The 22,618-nt window shown below is 36.3% G+C and overlaps 1 protein-coding gene across 1 annotated transcript in view; it reads right to left on the bottom strand.

Moving 5' to 3' along the window:
• Positions 1 to 22,618, bottom strand: part of TENM1 (teneurin transmembrane protein 1) — a 631,171-nt gene that overhangs the window by 459,182 nt on the left and 149,371 nt on the right. Inside the window, exon 3 of the mRNA XM_032474729.1 lies at positions 12,263 to 12,503. Within this exon, the coding sequence (XP_032330620.1) occupies positions 12,263 to 12,479 (217 nt within the window). The 5' untranslated portion in view covers positions 12,480 to 12,503. The remainder of the gene's footprint in view (positions 1 to 12,262; positions 12,504 to 22,618) is intronic.

The following is a 22,618-nucleotide window of genomic DNA, read 5'->3' as shown; positions in this document are numbered from 1 at the left end:
ACTTTCTGATGGCACTCTTGCTGAATATGGACGTCATGGATAATTACAAATCCCAGGACAACACCCTTTAAGTGCTCTTACGAAGGCAGAGTTCTAACACAACCTCCAAACTTTATACTGAAATGTAAATTTCAATCCCACAATACTTAAATACATGCAAATAAGAATTGCAAATATACATTTTAGATCATCTTATTAGTACACTAAAATCACAATTAAAAGTCTAAATAATTGGGAGCCTCATTTAGTTGGAATTATCTCCCTCTCCGCTCACCACTGGCAGTTGCCATCAATAACAGTGAGATAAATATCAATATTACAAAGCCACTTCCGAGATTTCAGGTTTTTTATTTCTACATTAAGGCCATTCTTCACTAGCTTCTATTATCTCTAGTCCAGTACAATAAAACCGGAAGTAACTGATCAGAATAACACCCTCCTACGTACACATAAAGTTACTTAAGCCAATTCTATACCCAAATCAAACTCTACAAACTAAGGCATGGAAAAAAAAAAGGGGCATGCATTTTAGAAAGCCTTCTGTCAATGAATTTTAAGCTGTTGTTAACTACAAAAGGTTTTGAACTTACACTCAATTGCATAATCATTTTATCTTGTTATTTATGGTATGGCAAAGACTACAAACCATTCAGACAAAGCATTATACACTAAAACTATCAAATACTCTTTTATGAAAAGTAAAAAAAGATACATAGCAATCAAGGTGGCCAATATTCAAATTTGAGCCTCTTATAAATTTAATTTACCAGAAGGAAATGCTAAGTGCAATACATTTAACAAATTCATTTGTTCAATAAACATTCATTGAACACTTATTATATGCCAAATACTGTTCTAGGCTTTAATGTTAATTTCAAAAGCCTGGTGGCAAAAAGATGGCACAGCCAGCTCAACTGTATTTTTAAGTCGAATAGATCAGATATGTTCCATGGGCCATTGACCAGATATACTGGTCCTGCCAATCACAATGTGGATTGGAAAGAACATGCTGACTGGTGGCCTGGGCTGTATGTTACAGTTAGGATGCATCAGAAATCAGCTTTATTGCTATCTATGCTAGAGGCAGTCTGAGCATATCCAGGGCTTAGAGCATTTAAGGTGGGAAGCTACAGGAGAAACAGGAGGCATCAAGTGTCCATGTATGAATTTTAGATGCTGCTCCATATAGCTTCTCTTCTGTTTTGCCTCTCCATTATTAGATATAAGTATGTCTTAAGAAAAGGCAATCAATAGGAAAAAAATTAGAGAGCAATTCCAATCAATTTTTAGATCCACCTCACTTCTTTAAATTATATATATAATATATAAATACAAAATTATAAAATGTAAGTTATATGTTATATTCATATAATGATGGTGATCAGAAAAATGACATAAATACATGTATGTATACATAGAAAACATACAATAAAATTCTGCATTTCCTGTGATTCATTTTTCAAAGCCACGGATTACTTTTTTTACAATTAGTGAAGGTGGTTTTGGACCATATTTATTGATTAATTTGAGACATGTTAGCATTCAGCCTAGTTGTATGTCAATGTGATCATTTTTAAAGTGTTCTTGAAACTCTGGACTTGAACCGTTAATGAGGAGACATAATTGGACTTTAGTAGCAAAGCCTTGTAAATGTCTTAGTTGAAGACAGAGAAATGAATCTTACCTCAAACCTTTAAATTCTATGAAAGGTTTGGGCATGTCCTTGTCAATTTCTTTCTTTCTTTCTTTCTTTCTTTCTTTCTTTCTTTCTTTCTGCCTTTGAGCTCATTTCTAACTTCTTTCTTATATGACATAAAAGACACAAAGAGTCATTTGCTCAAATAGTTAAACTCTCAAGAGTAATAAAATTAAATACTGCACGTGTTACAGGAATGATTGGCACCCAAGTATTACTGCATATGGTTCAGTTTATACTGACAGGACAGCAGAATCCTTAGCTTTCAGTATAAAGGCTTCAAATGAGAATATTTCCAAGGTTCCAAAGGATTCAAGATTTATCTTCTGTCACCTCTAGACCCTTTCAGAATTATAATGAGAAAGAAAAGGGCTGAAAAATAAATAGAACTTATTTGTATATGGAGCGAGTTCTGCATCACAGATGACCAAAAAAGCAGAATAACAGTTTTCTGACAGGGCCATTTTCTGAGAGGACATGTTAGCATTCCTCACAATCATTCTTTTGCAGATACTTAAAACTGCTTTTGCTGGTCACATTATAGCTACATTTTGAAATGCCAATTATGAATCTTGTTTGAATCTTTGTAATAAAAGAGAATCAACATGTAACATGGATACAGTCTCAATCAACTCAATGAACTAAAACCCTTAAAAATGCTGCAGTTTCCCTGTTATCTATTGAACCAAACCCATGCCCCTTCACTTCACTTTTTAGGTTTAGCAACTGCTTTCTTCTATATTTCCCCAGCCTCTCTTTTTCATCAATCTTCAAGTCTCTCTGCTTCAGCCATGTTATCTATTGTGTTTGTCATTCAAATGATCTGACTACCCTTGTCTGGCCTTTGTGTTAACCATATAATAAATGGGCTCTAAAGAGTTAAAAGCAAAAGAACAAAGCTTTTTTCCCCCCAGTCTTTACAATCCCAGGGCTATATATCCCCTTTGAGCCTTCCCGTAGCTGAAGCAGTTCAAAAAGAAAAAACAAATTATAGACCTAAAAATAGGACAGTGGCTTTGTTTCCCAGGGCATAGTCATCCCTGTGACACTTAGCTAGGGAGCCAGTCTTTTCCTTCTGAAATTATGTAGATCCTCAAAGAAAAATACATGATTCCATTGAGCAGAGTTCTTAAGAAGACAACACCAGAATTATTCTGAGACTCTGGTGTAGGTTTTAATCTAGATAGTGGAAGAAGCATTAAAGGGTTAAACACAGCATTAAGCAAAGCGGGCTGAGGGGTAGACAGTAGAAATGGATGAGAGTGCAGAGGCAAGAGACATTTTCAGACTGAGAGCAAAAGGCCATGGAGCCTCAGAAGCAGCAGGACTGACACACTGGGAAACTGACCTAGCTATTCCTGGATTAAGAATGTTCATCAACAAGAGAGATGGTCAAAGGTAAAACCTCACTAATTCTAGTAACTGTCCATTGTTTTATAAAGACAAAGAATCTATATAGAGAATTATTTCCATGAAATTTAGTCCTTCTAGGTGAACCTTACCACTTGATAATGAATTGTTATCTAGGAAGTGACAAATTGTGACTGCCTGTGGCTACTAGCTACCTATATTCGTAGCTAAGTGAAGAGAAAAGGGGAGTTTTACAGAAATGAGGACTTTTGGTAGGATGCTTGAAGGTGCAACTTCTATACTGCATCACTGTAAATATCCTTCCTCCATCTTCCATCTACCTGCCTCCCTTCCCTTCTCCAAAGCCCGGTTCCAAACCTACGTGTACAATATATGTTTTTGCACACATCAGTACAACCTGCAATCACCTGTATGTAGGGTATGTTGTATAAATATCTACATAAGAAAATATTATCTCCCTTGCTAGAAACAAAATGCAGGCCATCTATGATTTAGCACTAGGTGGAAAACTTCCCAGTTGATGAAGAACACAGTAAATCAAGGTGACTCAATGCCAAAGGGAGATGAAATGCAGGGGCTGAGCCTTCCATCCCTAACAGCTTCTCCCTGTAGTTTCCCTTGTTATACTAAATCTTGGAAGATCTAAGCTGCATTAAGTAAGGGAAGATGAAATTCCTTTAGCAGAGAATCTTAACTCATGGTCATGGATGCAGGACTTCCCATCTCAGAGGAAGTATTGAACCTTCTCAAAGCCTTTCCTTCCACCTGAGATCCCGAAACAGTCTCCAATAGAGCCTTGTTCTAGTCACTACACTCACTTGTTCTCACTCTTCAAATCCTTGTGATTTGGTGTCTTTCGCTAAGATTATCAAAACTATTTACTCTAAGGCAATGGATCCTCATCATGGATGCACACTGGAGTCCTCTGAGGAGATTTTTTTAATGCCTGGGTCCCACCATTGAAAATTTTTATTTAATTGGTCTGAGGAGCAGTGGTTGGCACTGGGATTTGTAAAACTCCCCAGGTAATTTTAATGTCCAAACAAAGTGGAGAATCTCTGGTCTAGAGTCAGCAATGAGCTTCTAAACTGCCTGTTTTTATTGCCTTTTGTCCATTTTCATTCTGCTTGTTGGTTCTGAAGTGTTCGACTATTTACTCACATCTTCCCACTGGAAAGTCCCTTCCGTTAGCTTATGTGATACCCTTTCCATTTGATTCTTCGTTGTCATCTCAAGACCACCTCTTTTCTTCTCCCCACTACTTTAAATTCAGGTGTATTTGGCTCTCTTTATTTCTGACTGTATGTATTTTCACTGGATGATCTTTTCTACTCTCACTGCTTCAGGAACCATCTATATGTAGATGATTCCAAACACACACACACAATCACATGAGTGACACCATTTTCTTGAACTTGAGATCTGAATTTAGAGCTCTGTATCTCTGCATACAGTTAGGGCTGTGAGCTCTAATGTCAGACTGCCTGGGTTCCAATCCCAGTCCTATTATTAACTACCTCTGTAATATTGGGCAAGTTATATAGCATCTCTGTGCCTCACTTTACTCATCTGTAAAATGGGGATAATAATGATCCCAACCTCATAGCATATTGGGAAGTTTAAATAACATATTCCATCTAATGTGCCTTACTCAGTGCCTGGTGCTTATTAAATGTTAGCTATTTCACTTATAATCATGATCATTCCTCAAGCAGAATACATGGTTCTAGCTTCTAGACTTAACATATACCACTATTACAACATCAATTCTATTGCATCACCGTAGCTAGTTTATATCTGCCTACTTAACTGTACTCTGAATTCTTTGAAGGCAGGGATTGCCTCTTATTCATATATATATTCAGGTTTTAACACAGAACTTGGCACAGATAAGCAGACCATGCATAGGAAATAGGTTTCATCTTCTTGCCAACTCCAACTGATTGACAATGCTTGCATGGAACGCTGCGTTGATAAGGAGGTGAGGCTGCATTGGGCTCCACAAGAAAGAGCACCACAATTTGATTAGGGATGTCTGCCATGGGACAGGTAGAGGGAGCAGTGGCACAGATGCCATAGATATTCCATCCCAGTCTTAGATGCTATAGAAATAAATGTTTATTGATTAAGTTTTCATGAACAAATGATACTGGCTGAAAGATATGAGCCAATTGGAGTTGTTGCTAAATAACTTTGATTTCCCTTATGGTTTAAGTTTTTGGGCAGTCATAGATTTTTATGCTAGAAACTTGTGACAGCTAGAACCATAACATGCTCATAGGAGAAAATTCATCACAGGTAATCAAAAGCTGTTAAAGTTTTCATTTTATAGGCCTTGCTACATTATATTATACTTACCATCTGTGATATTTACCACATAAATACAGATCCTGAGAGTAAGACTTCTTTCAAAATTTTTGTAGGAAGTTTTGTCCAAACTGTTTAGATATAAGCAAACAATAGTTTATACTACTGCTAAGTGCTTGAAATAAGAATCAAGAAATATAGTTTTCAAATCTGGGTTTCTGTCTACACCTTAAACCCACAAGTGGGAATGCTGCTTGAGCAGCTTCTGCTGTGGGATGAAGGGGCTTATTAGCCTAGGACAATGAAGAGGAAAATAATAGTCACTTGTGCCCATTTATTTCAAGATGAACTTCACCCACCTAACTAAGTACCTGGAGCAGCTGACACTAAATGAATGTTTGATGCAAAAATGAGTAAATGAAAAAAATGGACGGACGGATGGATGAATGGATAGGTGGATAGATGGACAGACAGACAGATGGTTGGATGGATAGATGGATGAATGAATGGATAGATGAATGACAGATAAACTTTGCTTCCACATAATCTTGGAAATTACAGATTGGTAGTTTTAATTTTTTCCACCAGATGGCGATAATGTGAGAGTTAGGTTTAGGTTGTAATACAGAAAGAGGAAAACAACCAAACAAACAAAAACCATATTAGGAAAAAGAGAAGTCACAAAAGAACAGGTTAAGAAGGGAGAAATGAAATGTTTGTGTCAGCTACAATATCTCAGGAGTCTATGATATTGTGGGACTTGTAACAGGTCCTCCCCATACCTTTTTTTTATGCATGGGTGACTTTTCATTCATAATTATTTTCGGTAAAATGGCTATATTCAAAACCAATCTACCTATTATAAAAATTATAGGGCAATTCTCATGACTGAAATTATTATCCTTGGTTATATATATGCATATATTTATGTTTTCCTTTGTCTTATACTAATTTCTTAGTTAACTGATGCCTCCCTTGGAAGTGAGGCTGCCTGAGAACAATTGCTAGCCTGTGTGCCTCCAGGAAATGTATCCCTGCTATTAGACCTGCCAAAAATCATATAAAATTAGTTTGCCTAAGGCTCATTCATCCTATTAGTAAAGAATTGTGAATAATATTAGATTAGTGTCTATCCCTTAATTCGAAAGCTCTTAGAAAATATGAAAACCAGTTTTAAAATCCAGCACTCTTATGTACATGGTGGGTGGGGGTGCTGCTTTCTTGGCAAATAAAGATAAGTATATGTCTGAAGTCTGGGAGAGTTATTCCTCCAGCCTCTTTCTTTTTCTTCAGTAATGCTCTGGCAATTCTAGGTTTTTGTGGTCGCATATAAATTTTATTATGATTTGTTCTAGTTCCGTGAAATATGTCCTGTGTAATCTGATAGGCATTGCATTAAATCTGTAGATTGCCTTGGGCAGTGTGACCATTTTAACAATATTGATTCTTCCAATCCAGGAGCATGGGATAGCTTTCCATTTTTTAAGTCTTCTTTAATTTCCTTCATCAATGGTTTATAGTTTTCCATGTATAAGTCTTTCACCTCCTTGGTTAGATTTATTCCTAGGTATTTTATTACTTTGGGTGCCATTTTAAAGTGGATTGTTTCTTTACTTTCTTTTTCTGTTGAATAAACTTCAGACAATACTATAGAGCTACAGTCATCAAGACAGCATGGTATTGGTACAAAAACAGACATATGGACCAATGGAGTAGAATAGAGAGCCCAGAAATGAACCCACAAACTTTTGGTCAACAAATCTTTGACAAAGGAGGCAAGAATATACAATGGAATAAAGACAGTCTCTTCAGCAAATAGTGTTGGGAAAACTGGACAGCAGCATGTAAATCAATGAAGCTAGAACACTCCCTTACATCATACACAAAAATAAACTCAAAATGGATCAAAGACTTAAACATAAGACAAGATACAATAAACCTCCTAGAAGAAAATATAGGCAAAACATTATCTCACATACATCTCAAAAATGTTCCCCTAGGGCAGTCTACCCAAGAAATAGAAATAAAAGCAAGAATTAACAAATGGGACCTAATGAAACTTACAAGCTTCTGCACAGCAAAGGAAACCATAAGTAAAACAAAATAACAACCTACGGAATGGGAGAAAATTTTTTCAAATGATGAAACCGACAAAGGCTTGATCTCCAGAATATATAAGCAGCTCATACGACTTCATAAGAAAAAAACAAACAATCCAGTCCAAAAATGGGCAGAAGACCTAAACAAGCAATTCTCCAAGGAAGACATAGAAATGATCAATAGGCACATGAAAAAATGCTTAATATCACTAATTATCAGAGCAAGCAAATCAAAACTATGATGAGGTATCACCTCACACCAGTCAGAATGGCCATCATTCAAAAGTCCACAAATGTCAAATGCTGGAGAGGCTGTGGAGAAAAGGGAACCCTCCTACACTGCTGGTGGGAATGCAGTTTGGTGCAGCCACTGAGGAAAACAGTATGGAGATTCCTCAAAAGACTAGGAATAGACTTACCATACGACCCAAGTCATCCCATTCCTGGGCGTATATCCAGAAGGACCCCTACTTCAAAAAGACACCTGCACCCCAATGTTCATAGCAGCACTATTTACAATAGCCAGGACATGGAAGCAGCCTAAATGTCCATCAACAGATGACTGGATAAAGAAGATGTGGTATATTTATGCAATGGAATACTATTCAGCCATAAAAAAGACAACATAACGCCATTTGCAGCAACATGGATGTCCCTGGAGAATGTCATTCTAAGTGAAGTAAGCCAGAAAGAGAAAGAAAAAATACCATATGAGATCGCTCATATGTGGAATCTAAGGGGAAAAAAAATAACATAAATACAAAACAGAAACAGACTTACAGACATAGAATACAAACTTGTGATTGCCAAGGGGGAGGTGGGAATGGACAGACTGGGATTTCAAAATTTGTAGATACTGACAGGCATATGCAGAATAGATAAACAAGATTATACTGTATAGCACAGGGAAATATATACAAGACCTTGTGGTAGCTCACAGTGAAAAAAAATGTGACAATGAATATATGTATGTTCATGTATAACTGAAAAATTGTGCTCTACATTGGAATTTGACACAATATTGTAAAATGAGTATAACTCAATAAAAAAGTTTTAAAAAATTTAAAAATTAAAAAAAAAGAAGCCACTTTCAGATGGGATCAAGTATCTCCTCCTATTAATATTTCCCCCCAAAAAGCCCTGAATTGGATGACATAGTAACTTCCCTAAAAAGTGGTAAAGAACCGACAGACTCAGGAATATTTCATTATAAATTACATAGTATATCATCTACCCTTTTCTAAACATAATAAAAATGGAAAGGACTTTATAAACCTCTTTGTAAACCCTAAACACTTTCACACTTAGGATCACAATTAGTCCTTATCACAACCTCATGATGTACATATGGGAGTCAGTTTAGCATAGTGAACAATGGGAACTTTGGAGTCACAGACTTGATTTCCAGTCCCAACCTACTACCTCTTAGCTGCAAAAACTGGCAAGTTATTTCTCTCCAAGCCTCAATTACCTCATCTGTAAACTGGAGATAATATCTCATCTCATAAGGTGTTCATGAGGAGCAAATTGAAGCATCTAACAGAGTCCTGGGACTGGGTAGGTACTATTCAACTTTTATTATTATTATTGTTATTTTTAATTTTATTACTGATTGTGGTGTTGATGACAATGATGATGAAGTCAACTTTGCAGTCAACTTTATGGCTCAGAGAGCTGAAGTAACTTGCTTAAGGCTGCACAACTAGGAAGCTTGAAAGGCATCTAGCACAGAGTCCGGCACTATAGTGGCAGGCAGTCAACACTATGTTAGCTTTATACTTGCCTGACTTAAAACTTAATGATTTTATGAGTATTTTATTCCTTAAAAATAATGATGCAGGCTCAATTCTAGCTAGGGTGACGCTTGCACCAACATATTTGTGAAAATCAAGAACATTTTCTTTTACTCATAGGTAGTAATATATGGAATAAAACAACAAAGAGGATTCCAGACCTCACAAAAAAGATAATAATGAAGCCCGCAATTTTGCCTAATGTAGGTTAATTAATTTCCCCCCAAAGAGGCATATATTTTCCCTCCTAGGTGTCTAAAGATCACCAAGTCAGTGGCAAAAAGACCACAAGTTTCCAGACTTTCACCTCCTGGATCTTTATACTTTACATAAGTCAATATATCGAAGGATGGTGCTAGTTGAAAATTTAAATAGGTTGAAAACATGTTTATGTCAGTTCATGGACAATAGATTCAGCTTTTTATCCTTGACCTTTTTCAGGTCTTACTCTATACATTCTCCCTGGTAATCTCAACCATCCCCAGGCGTCTTCTAGTAGAAGACACTGGTAAACTCAAATCTACTCACATCAATAGTCCAGATCCTTCCTGAGCTCTAGATACACAGTAACAGCTGCCTGATGGGAAAATCCACCTGGGTGTCACCCAAACAACTTAAATTTAACATGTCCAGAAAGAAACTCATTCTCTTCCCTTCCAAACCCACTTCTCCTATTTTTCTTCTCTTGGTAAGTGGATCACCATCTTCCCAGTTTCCCATACTTGAAATTTAGAGTCAGCCTTGACTCTGTTATCTCCTTCAACCTCGACAAGTAACCAATTACTAAGTCTCACCAATTCTATCACACTACTACTTCTTGAATGTATTTCTTCACTTCCACTGATACAGCCAAAATTTAGACATTCATCACCATTCTTTGCTTGGGCTAATTCAGTGACTTCATAGAGTGTCTCCTTGCATCCAGTTTTTCCCAGTTGCAATCCATCTTCTACACTGCTGCTTTCACATCTACAATTGTTTTCTATACTTCTCATCCTAAAGATTATAATTCATCATGAAATTCTCTATCACTTAAAAGCTTTTTAAAAAAAATGTTTAAAGGAAAAAAAGAACTAAGTTGGGCATTCAAGACTTTTTGTGGTCTAGTTTCAATGCACCTCACTCTAGTCATATTGAGATTTTCACCATTACATGCCTTTTCACAGCTTCACACTCTTGCACCTGATAATCTACCCTCTTGGAATGTCCTTTTCCTAGTAAACTCTCATTCAGATGGTAAGCTCTTGATCAAATATCACCTTTCTAAAGTACACTTGATTCCCCTGTGTACTTCCATAGCACCTTATTTATCTATAAAAGCACTTCTTACACTTAATTGTAATGATTTGTTGGATGTCTACTTTCTCTACCACATTATGAGTTTCCTGCAAACAGAAACTATCATAGTCATCTCCAGTCCCAGCATTTGACTTGAGGCCTGATGCAGAGCAAGTGCTAAATAAAAGCTTACTGAGTAATAATAGGTTATTAAAAGGAAATTACGATGACATCATAGAAGACAGACTTACTTTCCTCATCTCAAAATTCATTTTGATCACAATGCAGAGATAAAATCTGAGGCTGCCTAGCTCTTTATACTGACTCCATACAAAATGGCTTATATTTTTAGAACAAACTGTCACCAGAAGTGCATTCTTATTTAAATTCACAGCATATTAGGTCAAGCACTCTATACATCAATCCCATAAACCACAAGTCACAGTTTTAAATTCATATTCTATAAAGACAGGCTTATAGAGAAATATTTTAATGGGAACTACACATTTCTTAAAGTATAATAGAGCCCCTCAAAATTCCCATAGGAAAACATCTACCAATTTAGAAATTTAGAGTCATCCTTGTCAGGGAGAAAAATAAAATTCCTTTATCACAAAGTTACAAAGCCTTTAGCTGCATAAATAGGGAAGATTAAAATGAATTACTTGAGAACACAGATACAAAACTTTTACCAAGTATGTTGAGCTAAAAAAAATGGGTAATATAGTTAATATAAACATTCAATATATATTTAAATGTTAGTACAAATCTTGAATCTTTGGTTCAATTTAAAGTTTTTCTAATGTAAGATTCATTATGAATTAGAACACAGTAATTTTCAATTGTAATAAATCTATTTTATACGGTCTAGGGTGGTGCCTGAGAATTTGCCTTTCTCACAGGTCCATGGGTGATGATGCTGCTGTTGGCCCAGAGTCCATGCTTTGAGAACTGCTGATCCAGATCATTGAATCAATTTTATGAATCTCAACACTGAGTTATTCTTAAGAAAAAAAAAGTAATCTCTGCCAATGTCAGTATCTTTTTTTACTATGTAGTTAAAATAGTGTCTAATACTACTTATCTAATGATTGAAAAGAAATAAGGAAATCATACTTCTATTTACCTGCTTTCTATTTATTAGAAACTGTCTTGTCAATCCATAATTGAGAGACAAAGGCTGTCCAAAGGATACGCCCCACATTATGGCTGTGGTAGGAAGGGTTCTGACAAATTCTTACTTTCCCTTAGGACTGTGCTGCACAGGGTTTCAGCATTCTGTCGACGACAGTCTTTCTGGACCTTTGCTTGGTAGTCTCCACTAACCTTTTTAAGGCTTTTTTAGATACCAAATATTTATTTGAGACTTTCGTCCCATATAGGCAATGGCTTGAAAAGCACTTGGCTGTTTACTTTTCATCTTACTATAAATTATTTATCCTTCAGTATGTAAATGGCTATTTGTAGGATTAGACAAATTTTGAATGCTCTGATAAGAGGATTGTTGCATCTAAATTCATGCATAATCCGTAAAAAGCACATGTAACCTACAACCTCAGCTGAACTGGCATATGAAACAGATTCACTAAGCGTATGTAAGCAGCACAAATTATTAACCAGTTAACATCAGCAAATTTGTTTTTGAAACATAAGTTTATGCACACAAGCATTCCCTAATGAGAAATAGTATCAGCTATAAAAATCCAATAAAAACATACCTTGAGTAGATTTCTCTACTTTTTTCCTCTTCCTACTCTGGCTATTGTAATTCATCCTCAGCTCTTGGTTATACTCATGCAGAGTTTCTCGGGAGTTGTATGATTGTCTTGGTTTTCTTCCATCTTCACTCTCATCAGAAGAACTGGTATAAGCCAGGTCCATTTCATGCTTGACTTTTGACAGAGGTTGGTAGGGTTTGCAGTCTGTTTGCTCCATTTCTGATTAAGCAAGCTCAGTTTTCTGAAAAAAGGAAGAGGAACTCTTTTAATGTAAGCAGTCCAGAAAGAGAGAGGGGAAAACACACGCCTTCTTAGATTTGTCCTTTTGCAAGGAAACACATCAGGCAGATTTACAATTGGTCCTGATAATACTATCAAAGGAGGGGAGCAAAAGACAAACGAGATGACACGAAGCTAGCCGGAGGCAATAATAGCACTGTGTTACATGCGAACATTGTCAAACATTTAGGATTAAGCTGGAAGTAGCAGTATCAGAAAATACTCAAGGTAAAAGAGAGCCAGCTTTCAAAAATACTTGTGTTGGAATGCAAATAAAGGACAGCGTTGTTCTATGGTATGTGTCTGTTTTGAATGTTAAAGACATTGGTTAGATTTTTTTTTACTTACAAGGTTTGAAAGTGGCCAGAAGTACAAATATTAACCCAGCATATCCTACATTTGAAATGAAAACTGGTAAGAGAACTACATTCAGAAAAAACATTCTTGCCTCTGGTTTAATATTGCATTTAAGAAAAGGATTCTGAGTTAGAGAGGCTCATGAAATAAAGTGTCCTTAAGGGGGACTGAGCTCTTTGTGTTCATATTGTGACTTTTGCGCCTCAGGCTTGCAGAGCATTTTTAATGAGTTAGGTGGTGGTAAATTTTTGTTCTTCATAGTACCAAGAGGACATAAACAACACTTGTGGTGAGTATACTGGTATAGGAACAGCAGGATCTAAATCGGGTTTAGAAATAGAAATTTTAAACTTCATGATAAATCACTGAAAAAAAAAAAACCCCTTCATCACAGAATGCTGAGCTAGGAGCCACTAAGGCTCTTAAGACCAGTAGAGGCATTATTCCCCTTACTTAGCACAGAGAGATTTGAGAAGATCAAAGACCATCTGATATGTCAAAGTCTTCTGAAAAGTTTAAAGCGTATAAAAATGTTCTTGTTTTCATTCTTTACATTATTTTATCATCATTTTCATCCACTGTTGCAACTTTGCAACTTAGTCCTTTCATACAATGTTCAAGAAACCTAGCTTGAAACAAAATAGCATTTTATTTTGCAATGAAAATGACGCCTTTATTTTTCTTCAGCTCTTCACCATACTGCGTTGTCAAAGAAATCTACAGACGTTTAGATGGTGGCTCCTCTGTCACGTACAGCATCTTACTTTTTGGAATTTCTATTGCACGTATAGCAAACACAAAGAACACTGAAATCACTCAATGAAGCTTATGGATTTGACTGATATGCATTTGATGGTATATAGTGCTTTGCAGTATGAACAAAGTTTCACTAGTCTTATTTCCCTAATCAGATGTTAAGATCAGAGAAGGCAGACTCTGAGTCTTATGCTTCTTTATCTCCCCCATACCACTTAGCACTATTCTAGGCACACACATAGTAGAAACTATTTAACTCCTAAACCTACAGATTCCATAAATGGTCCACAGAGGCACGTAGTTTGGTTTGAACTGATATCAGAGTGGAGCATCTTGGAGAGAAAGCAGATCAAGTAATATAAATTAATACATACTGAGGAGTCAAAAACAATCAAGCTCATGCCATCTCATGGCTGAACATACTGTCTACACACATAAGTCCCCAATCTATAGCTCCAGCGTAGGTCCCTCACCTGAACCACGGGCTTGGATACCCAACTGCCTACTCAACATCTCTACTTGGATATCTAAAAGGTATCTCAAACTTATTATGTTCAAAACTAAGCTCCTGATTCCTATCCCTTCCCCAAACTGCTCCTCTCATAGTCTTCATCTTGGTAAATGGCAAATCCATTCTTCTGTTTGCTTAGGCCACAGAACTTGAAGCCATCCTTGATTCTAGTCTTTTACATCCTACATACAATCCGTCAGTTAATCCCATTGGGGTTACCTTTGAAATGTATCCAGAAACCAACATCTCCCTCATTCCCTACTCCCACACCAGGATTACTGCTATAGCCTCCTAACTGATCTACCGCTTACACTATTGCTCCCTTCCAGCACATTCCCCACACTCCAGCCACAATGAAGCTTTTAAATCTAAATCATATCATGTCTCTCCTTTGCTCAAAAGCAGCAATGACATCCTATTTTCTTTAAAATAAAAGCTGAAATCCTTACAATGACCTACAAGACCCCTACAAGGTCCACCTCTCCCTACCCTAACCTCTCCAAACTCATCCTCTGATATCTCCCCCTGTCTCATGAACCCTAGATGTACTAGTCTTCTTGCTGTTTGGGATTAACACAGCAGAGGTGTGGCCAAAATAATGCTCCCTCCTGAGCCTCAGTTGGTTATGAATTTACACCACTCAAACCTGACACGTTAAACTTAAAAATAAAAAACATCTCACTTCTAATGCCAATGTTGTGTTTTGGCTACTGTGATTTATCATGTTAAAGCCACCTGTATTTTTTATGTATGGGAATCTAGACATACTTCTCTCCTTCAGTATGTGCATTTGCAACATGAAAGAGAGAGAAAGAGATTCCTAATAGCCATTTTGAACCAATGTTGAAGTTCTCATCATAGCTATTCACAGCTATAATCAGCTAGGCATGTCACACCTAAGTCAAGGTTACTGAGTGTCCCTTGGAAGCAATCTTCCTTTATATCACAAATTGGTAAAAACCAAAAAAAATAATAATCCTTCTCTGCCCCCTCCCCCCTGCTCCTTCACCAAAACTTATTAAAATCTGTGCCAGTGGACCCGGATGGCAGAAGATACTTTCAGCTCTCTTTAGACACATGATATGGAGGCACCTTGTGCCTAGAGCTGTGAAAGTATGTAACTGTGAGATTTACCAAGGTCTTGAGAGACAGAGCTTGACCACACACACAACTAGTTCACTTATTGAAAATAAAAAAGTGGTAAAACCTTAAGAAAAAGATTAATATTCTAAATCCATCAAACTTTGAAAGCATAATAATTCAGAAAAGATGCTGTTCTAAATACTCTAAGGTAAAGAATATGCTCATATTTGCTTAACTGACTTTTTTCATTTAGTGCCCAACATGGCATCCTGGAGATCCGTTGGCAAGCCAATGTCATTTAGACATAATGATGACAGTGTCAACTCATAGAGAAATCAAATGTACATATAATGCTATTCACATCGAAACAACTTTTTTTGGGGTAGGGATATATAGCTCAGTGGTAGAGCACATACTTAGCATGCACGAGGTCCTGGGTTCAATCCCCAGTATCTCCATTAAAAAAAAAAATGGCTCTTCATCCATTAAAAAAAAACAAATAACAAAAGCAACAAAATAATTTTTAATTTCTCTTTATTTTGATAATGATAACCTTTTTTTAAAAAAAAGCAATTGTGGAAGTAAAATACATGCTGCTATGGAACAAAGTGAAAAACAAAGAAGTCACTTGTCTTTACTACTGCAGAAGATCCATTCAGATAGATCACAGTATAAATTCAAAATGTCACCACCTGTGGTTTACCCTCGTGTTTTCCACTTTCTACTTGCTAACAAGATAAACTCCAAGGTGACTTCAGAGGAGCTCATGGAAGTTTATGTTTTTTTTTTTTCGTCACCATAAGGCTACAGAGAGACAACCTGGTAAGCGGAACTCACTGGTCTTGGAATGGCGGGATAATCATGATAACAAAAGCAGAAGCAGTCCCGGTAGCAGCTAACTCACAGCAGTTATCATGCATCAGGCCTACCAGTCACTGTTGTAAATGCTTTTCATATCATGACTCCTTTAATTCTTATGGCATCCTATTCAGTAGGTATTAATTTTAGCCCCATTTTATAAAGAAAGCCAAGGAACAGAGCAGTTAAGTGACTTGCCTAAGGTCGCACAGCTAGTAAGCTGTAGAGCTGAGATTTCAATTCATACAATCTGTCTCCAAAGGCCACACTCTTAATCACTATTTCACTTCATCTTTCAGCAGAATACCTGGAAGAGTGGCCTAAGGTACATCCCTTCCCTCTCTCAGGGTCTCTAGTTTATCCAAATGTAATAGGAGATTAGATTATCTCAAAGAGCTCTTCCAGCTGTAACATCCCATGATTGTACACGAAATTGAAGGAAAGCTTAGACTGATTAGCCAAAAAAAAACCCCAAAAGCCAAAACAAAAACAAAAAAAACCACGGTGGGGATATTCAAAGCCAAGTTTACATTATTTATCATTCCCACCCCCCCACTCCCATCCCTTCCTTTCCTCTCCCTTTCTCCAACCCTTCAAACTCATGCCAATCTATTATAGGGTAGTTTAATTAAAACATTGCTTTTGAATCCATGTATACATCTATGCACTGGGGATAACCTCCCTTCTTCTTCCTCCAGCCGGTTATTTTCTGTCTACATCTTGCTCTTAATCATATATGATGCCCTCTCAAAATGGAAAACAAGCCTGTCCTGTTTATAAGTTGGGGCTTTCACCAAAAAGGCTCACTCTGCTCCAGAAAGAAAAAAGAAAGAAAGAAAAGAAAGGATACAAAGCACATTGCCCAAGGAGAACAGGCCTTCCCAGCACACCAGGCAGAGGAAATGAGGCCACCTAGTACCTGGAGAATAGCTAGCAAAGGGGGATAGTACTCTTTGGAATTATAGTAATTTTTCCTCAATAAGGACCTTTTACTTTAATGCAAACTAACTGATTTAGAAAACATTGGGCTTAGGAAGTGAATGTGAACTCCTGGCTGATGCTTCTCTCACCTTTCTTTGTTTTCCTTAAAGAAACATTTAAGTAGTGAACTGCTGTGGGGGAAAAAGATTTAAAAGTAACATATAATCACTTGAATCTTTACAAAATTGAGGGAGGCATCTCCCCCATAAATCTGTCTGTCTGTAAGAGTGACTGCTGTCATTCTGGTCCATTTCCTTCCAGTCATAGTATACACATATATTCTCTTCATGTTGTTTCCTTCACTCTAGATGTTTTTTACATGTTTCTGTACAATTTCTATAACCATCCTTTTTAACAGCAGTGTAGCCGGGTGTACCGTAATTTACACACCCATTTCACTATTATTGGGTATTTACATTCTTCCCTTTCCATTTACAAGTATTATAACTGAAGTCACATAAAGATAACATGAACATCTTCAACATTTTTTATTATTTCCTTAGGGTAGATTCCAAGAAGTTGAATTAATGAGCCAAAAGGTTTGAACATTTTTGTGGCTTTGGGGGACTGTAATGATTTACGCTGCTATTAGCAATGTGTGGGAGCACTCTCCTTTCACTATACCCTTGTCAACTTTGAGTATTATTTTTTAATATCTATTTGAAATGAGTAAATTAAAGGTATCTTCTTTTAGTTTGCATTTCCTTGATTATTAGTGAGGCTGAATATTTTTTCTGCACGTGTTCACTAGTTCTGATTCCTCTCTTGTGAACTATTTATGGCTTTTGTGCATTTATTTACTGGGCACCTTAGTGAGTTTTTTTTCCAATTAAACTATATTGGTGTAATATGACAAATAAATTAAGCCTTTATAGTATTTGCTGAAACCATCTTTCACAGTGTGTTGTTTGCCCTTTTTATTTTTGTCCTTTTTAGATGAATGAACATTATACTAAGAGGAAAGCATGATCACTGGCTGGACATAAATCAGTTGCTTTAGAAAAATATAACAAACTTGATAAAACCAAGAGTTTTTCTGAAAACAATTTGTATCTAATTCTCCAGCAGCTGTTTGACTGACTTCATTTACTTATACAGCAAATAAACTGTAGGTTGACCGAATTCTACCATTTAAAAAACCCATCTATTTGTGTGTGATGAGAGCCTAGGTAGGTACATAAAGCCTAAAGCACTAGTTTGCTTTTGTCATGGAATTGGCTAGGTATTTTGGTATCTCATGAATACTATCATAACATTTTAGTAAATAAAAAGGGAAATAAATCATCTTTTTTTTTTTTTTCAGGAGATAGACAGGCTGAGAATTTTACGTACTGAATATGGGACTTCTTATCCAGGAAATGATAGCTTTTCAAGGAGACTGCCTTTGTGGTACACAGATATTGTATTACATCAAAGAGATAACACTCAACAGTTGAAATGAAATTCTGTTTACCACATTGGTGCACACGAGTTTCTTTAACCTAATTGTTCTATTAGTGCTTTTAAAGTCTTACAATAGAAGGATGAAAGGTCTCGCCTGGAAAAATATTCCTCCAAAACTGATTTGACTCAGTTGTGAGAACAGCTGCACTGGATTTCCTCATAGTGCCTCGGCAGGCTCTTTAGGCCATTTTGAAAGAGAAAAATGGAAGTCATTTAATTCCACAACTAAATAGTGATGATTAATAATCTCACATCTCTTTCTGCGGATGCTCTGGTTTTTTGTTTTTTGTTTTTTTCCTGGCTGCTTGTGCCTATTTTTTCTCATTAACTTTAGATAAAAACTCTAAACATTTTTATAGATACAAATGCTAGATCACATGAGACAGGTGGGGCAAGAGAAGAATTAGTGAACAGAAAAGTTGATGTTGTCACCAGACTCCACAAAAACCTCTAATCTGGAAAACTATTTTAAAAGAAAAATAAACACCTAGAACCCTAGATCAATTATTTTGAACATTTACTCTCATTTAGTATCTCCAGTGCTGCTTAGGGAATTTGGACTCCAAAACTCCTCCCTACACCACACACACACACACACACACACACACACACACACACACACACACACACACACACACACACACACATTTGGTCAAAGTTCTTGCGGACTAGAACAATATATATCATAATTTTAAAGATTTATTGAGTATTTTATAATATCCCATTAGATAAATGGCAACAGCTTAGTGCATGTCAAAATATGTGGTTCATATTTCAAATTCATTGAGGTAGGGACTTCTTTTAAAATTGTGTATAAGTACCTAACACATCTCTATACCTTAGTAATTTGAAAATAATAATACATCTCTGAGTTGCAGTGACATCTATCTCCATCACACCATCTCTTTTAGAACTCTAACAACTTCCTAAAGTAATTTCAAATTACTCCTCTCTTGTAACTTCTCAGTATCCTTTGTGGTAGATTATGTAAATCAGCTAAACACTTAATATGGGGAACAATCTTCAAGAAAATTGAAGGTAACTCAATATATAAAAGCCTTTTTACTCTTTGGAGAATAACAATAGCTGCTTATTTCCCCAAGTAAACAATCATATTCAATTCATTTTTCTTACAACGAAATCCACTAGGGCTTTGTAAATTTCATAGCAATTTTAGCATTAACATACTTATCCAAAATGTAGCATCAAATTTAATATAGTATCTTGAAAAGTAATAGGCTTTAAATATGGTACTGAACAACCAGAGATATCACTCTCTTCCATATTTTGCAAATAGCAAATATTAATCATAGCTCTCTATTGCCATCCATCTTCTACATTAGTTCAGTGAAATTTGCAGTTTATCAGTAACCCTCTCAAGTTTCATGTAAAACAATTGGGAGCAGAAACATTTTCACTGCTTAATGCTTGAACCTCATTTTCAATTATGTTAAATATTAGGTGGAAAAGGAGCTAATCAAATTAACATATGCTTCAAAGATATAGACTCTTTAGTGACTTAATTGTAGAGGTGAATACAGGGGTTAATAATGATTGCCAGGATTTACACCAAGTATTTTGCTCCTTTGGGCAAACGCTATGTCAAAGGCAGCAGGCTATATTAGAAAGAGCCCTATGAGAGAATCCTAAAATGCAGATTCCAGACGCAGCTTTATGACTTTTCTATAAAGTGGGGGAAATACCTAATATCATTAATCCTATGAGCCTCACAGGGCTGTTATGGCTAGCACATGGAAATAATGATTGAAAGTTTTAAAAAACAAGTACCAGAGGAAAGCCCCTAGCATAAGTTCAAGTTGTCAACTTGACTAAATACTACTACTACTTCTTCTCTTCCTCCTCCCCTTCCTCCTCGTCGTTATTATTGCTATTATTATTATCATTATTATCAGAAGTAAAAGGACTAAAAAGAAGATCCAGGCATTCTTTTAAGCAATTTACATCCATGATTGCATTTAATCATGAAAAATTTAACAGCGAGATATGTTTTCCTCATTTACAGATAAAGAAACAGAGGCACTGAAAGGTTAAGTAATTTCACAAAGTTCACACAGCTAGTGGAGCTAGAATTCAAATCCAAAAGGTCCAGCTCCAGAGCCTGCAGTATTAACCTCTTTGCTATGAGGGTCACCGATTCTTCAAAATAAGATTCAAAGGAAGCTGTTGGAACCAGAATGGGAAACTCAAGCAAAATTTTAGGTTACAGCTTAGAAGGAAACTAAGTGGCTTCTAGATCCTACAGAACATTGGAAAAGTACTGCCTATGTAACAAAGAGAGTGAACTTCATGGACAAGGATGGCATAAAGACACCCAGGAAAGGAGGAATCTAAGTGGAAGGGTCCTATGATGCCATGACTGAAACCAATTAAACTATAAAATCATGGCTGTTCTGCAACGTTATCAGGTGTCAATCTACAACACAACTTCCCCTGCCTACCACATTTTGCATTTACTAAACACCCCAGATGAAAGAGGGCTAGAACTGACTTGGTGTTGCTGGGTCAATGCGTGATCAGTTTGATACAGACGTCTGCACCATTCCAGGCCACAAGCAGGAAATTTACTAGACTTCCTCAGCCTCCCTACCAACAAGTACTCAGTAAGAACATAGCACAGACTGAGCTATAATTTTCACCTTTATGATTCCCTTTTCTTATATCTAAGTTTCCACATTCACCTACAGGGAGTAATACTATGTAATTACAATTGGGTTGCCACCACATAGAGTAGGGTAGACATAATGCAGTAGGAAAGGCATTGAACTGGAGTCAGAAAGTCTGGGTTTGGGCCCAGCTTGTGTCACTTACTGTATGGCATTGGATACATCAGCTAACCTCCTCTCCTTTTACATAATAAAAGCTAAATGCCCCTCCTCCCCCAAAGTGCTGGCAGATGACTCCAATGAAATAATACATATGAAAGCCCCATGTGAACTGCAAAACAATTTATAGTTATGATTATTAATTAATGATTTTTGCAACTGTAAATGTATCAATCCTAGGTTATCTATTGTTTTGAAAAAAATCTTTCTCTTTTGTTGGTGGCTTATTTACTATTTCTTTTTTAAACTGCTTTATTGAGATATAATTTATATAACATACAATTCACTCATTTCAAATGTAAAATTCCATGATTTAAGGTACATTTATAGAGTTGTGAAACCGTCACCACCATCCAATTTTAAAACATTTTCATCATCCTAAAAATAATACCTACGTCCATTAAGCAGTCACTCCCGATTCAACCTTCAGCACCTGGCAACTACTAATACACTTTCTGTCTCTATGGATTTGCCTATTCTGGACAGTTTCTATAGATGGAATCACACAATATGTAGTCTTTTGCATCTGGCTTCTTTTACAATGTTTACATAACGTTCTTGTTCATCCACATTGGAGCATGTATCAGTATTTCATGTCTTTTTATTTCTGAATATAATCCTTTTTACACATTGTTGTGTTAATTTTGCTAATATTTTTGCCCAGGGTATTCTGCTGCCCCTTTCTTTTTCACCTTCCTTTTAGGATTCATATTATGTATATGCTGGTATTCTTCTTTTGGCAGGGGGGAGGTATTCCTAACGTTGCCCGACATGTCCTCTCCCTGAAGCTCTGTTCATTTTTCTTTGATCTTTTTTCTCTATTGTCAGACTGGCTAATTTCTACAGATCAATCTTCAAGTTAACTGATGGTTCCTTTGGCCATCTTGCATGGCAAGATGCTGTTGAGTCCCTCCAGTGAATTTTTCATTTTAATTATTTCCATTTGGTTCTTTTCATAATTTCTGCTTCCTTCCTGAAAATCACTAGTTTGTTCATTTTTTATCATACTTTCCATTAAGTCTTCATTCATGGTTTCTTTTTCTTCTTTGAACATATCTATAATACCTGCTTTGAAGTCTTGCCTGTTAATTACAACATCTGGAGATATTCAGAGACAATTTATGTTGACTGATTTCTCTCTCTTTTTTACTGAGTATAGCTCATCCTATTTCTTTGCATATTTAATAATTTTTGTTGCAAACTGGACATTTTAGAAAATACATTATCAACTCTGGATTCTGATCT

The sequence above is a fragment of the Camelus ferus genome, chromosome X, assembly GCF_009834535.1.
Source record: "Camelus ferus isolate YT-003-E chromosome X, BCGSAC_Cfer_1.0, whole genome shotgun sequence".
NCBI classification, from domain to species: Eukaryota; Metazoa; Chordata; class Mammalia; order Artiodactyla; family Camelidae; genus Camelus; species Camelus ferus.
This window is presented reverse-complemented; position numbering and strand designations above follow the sequence as displayed.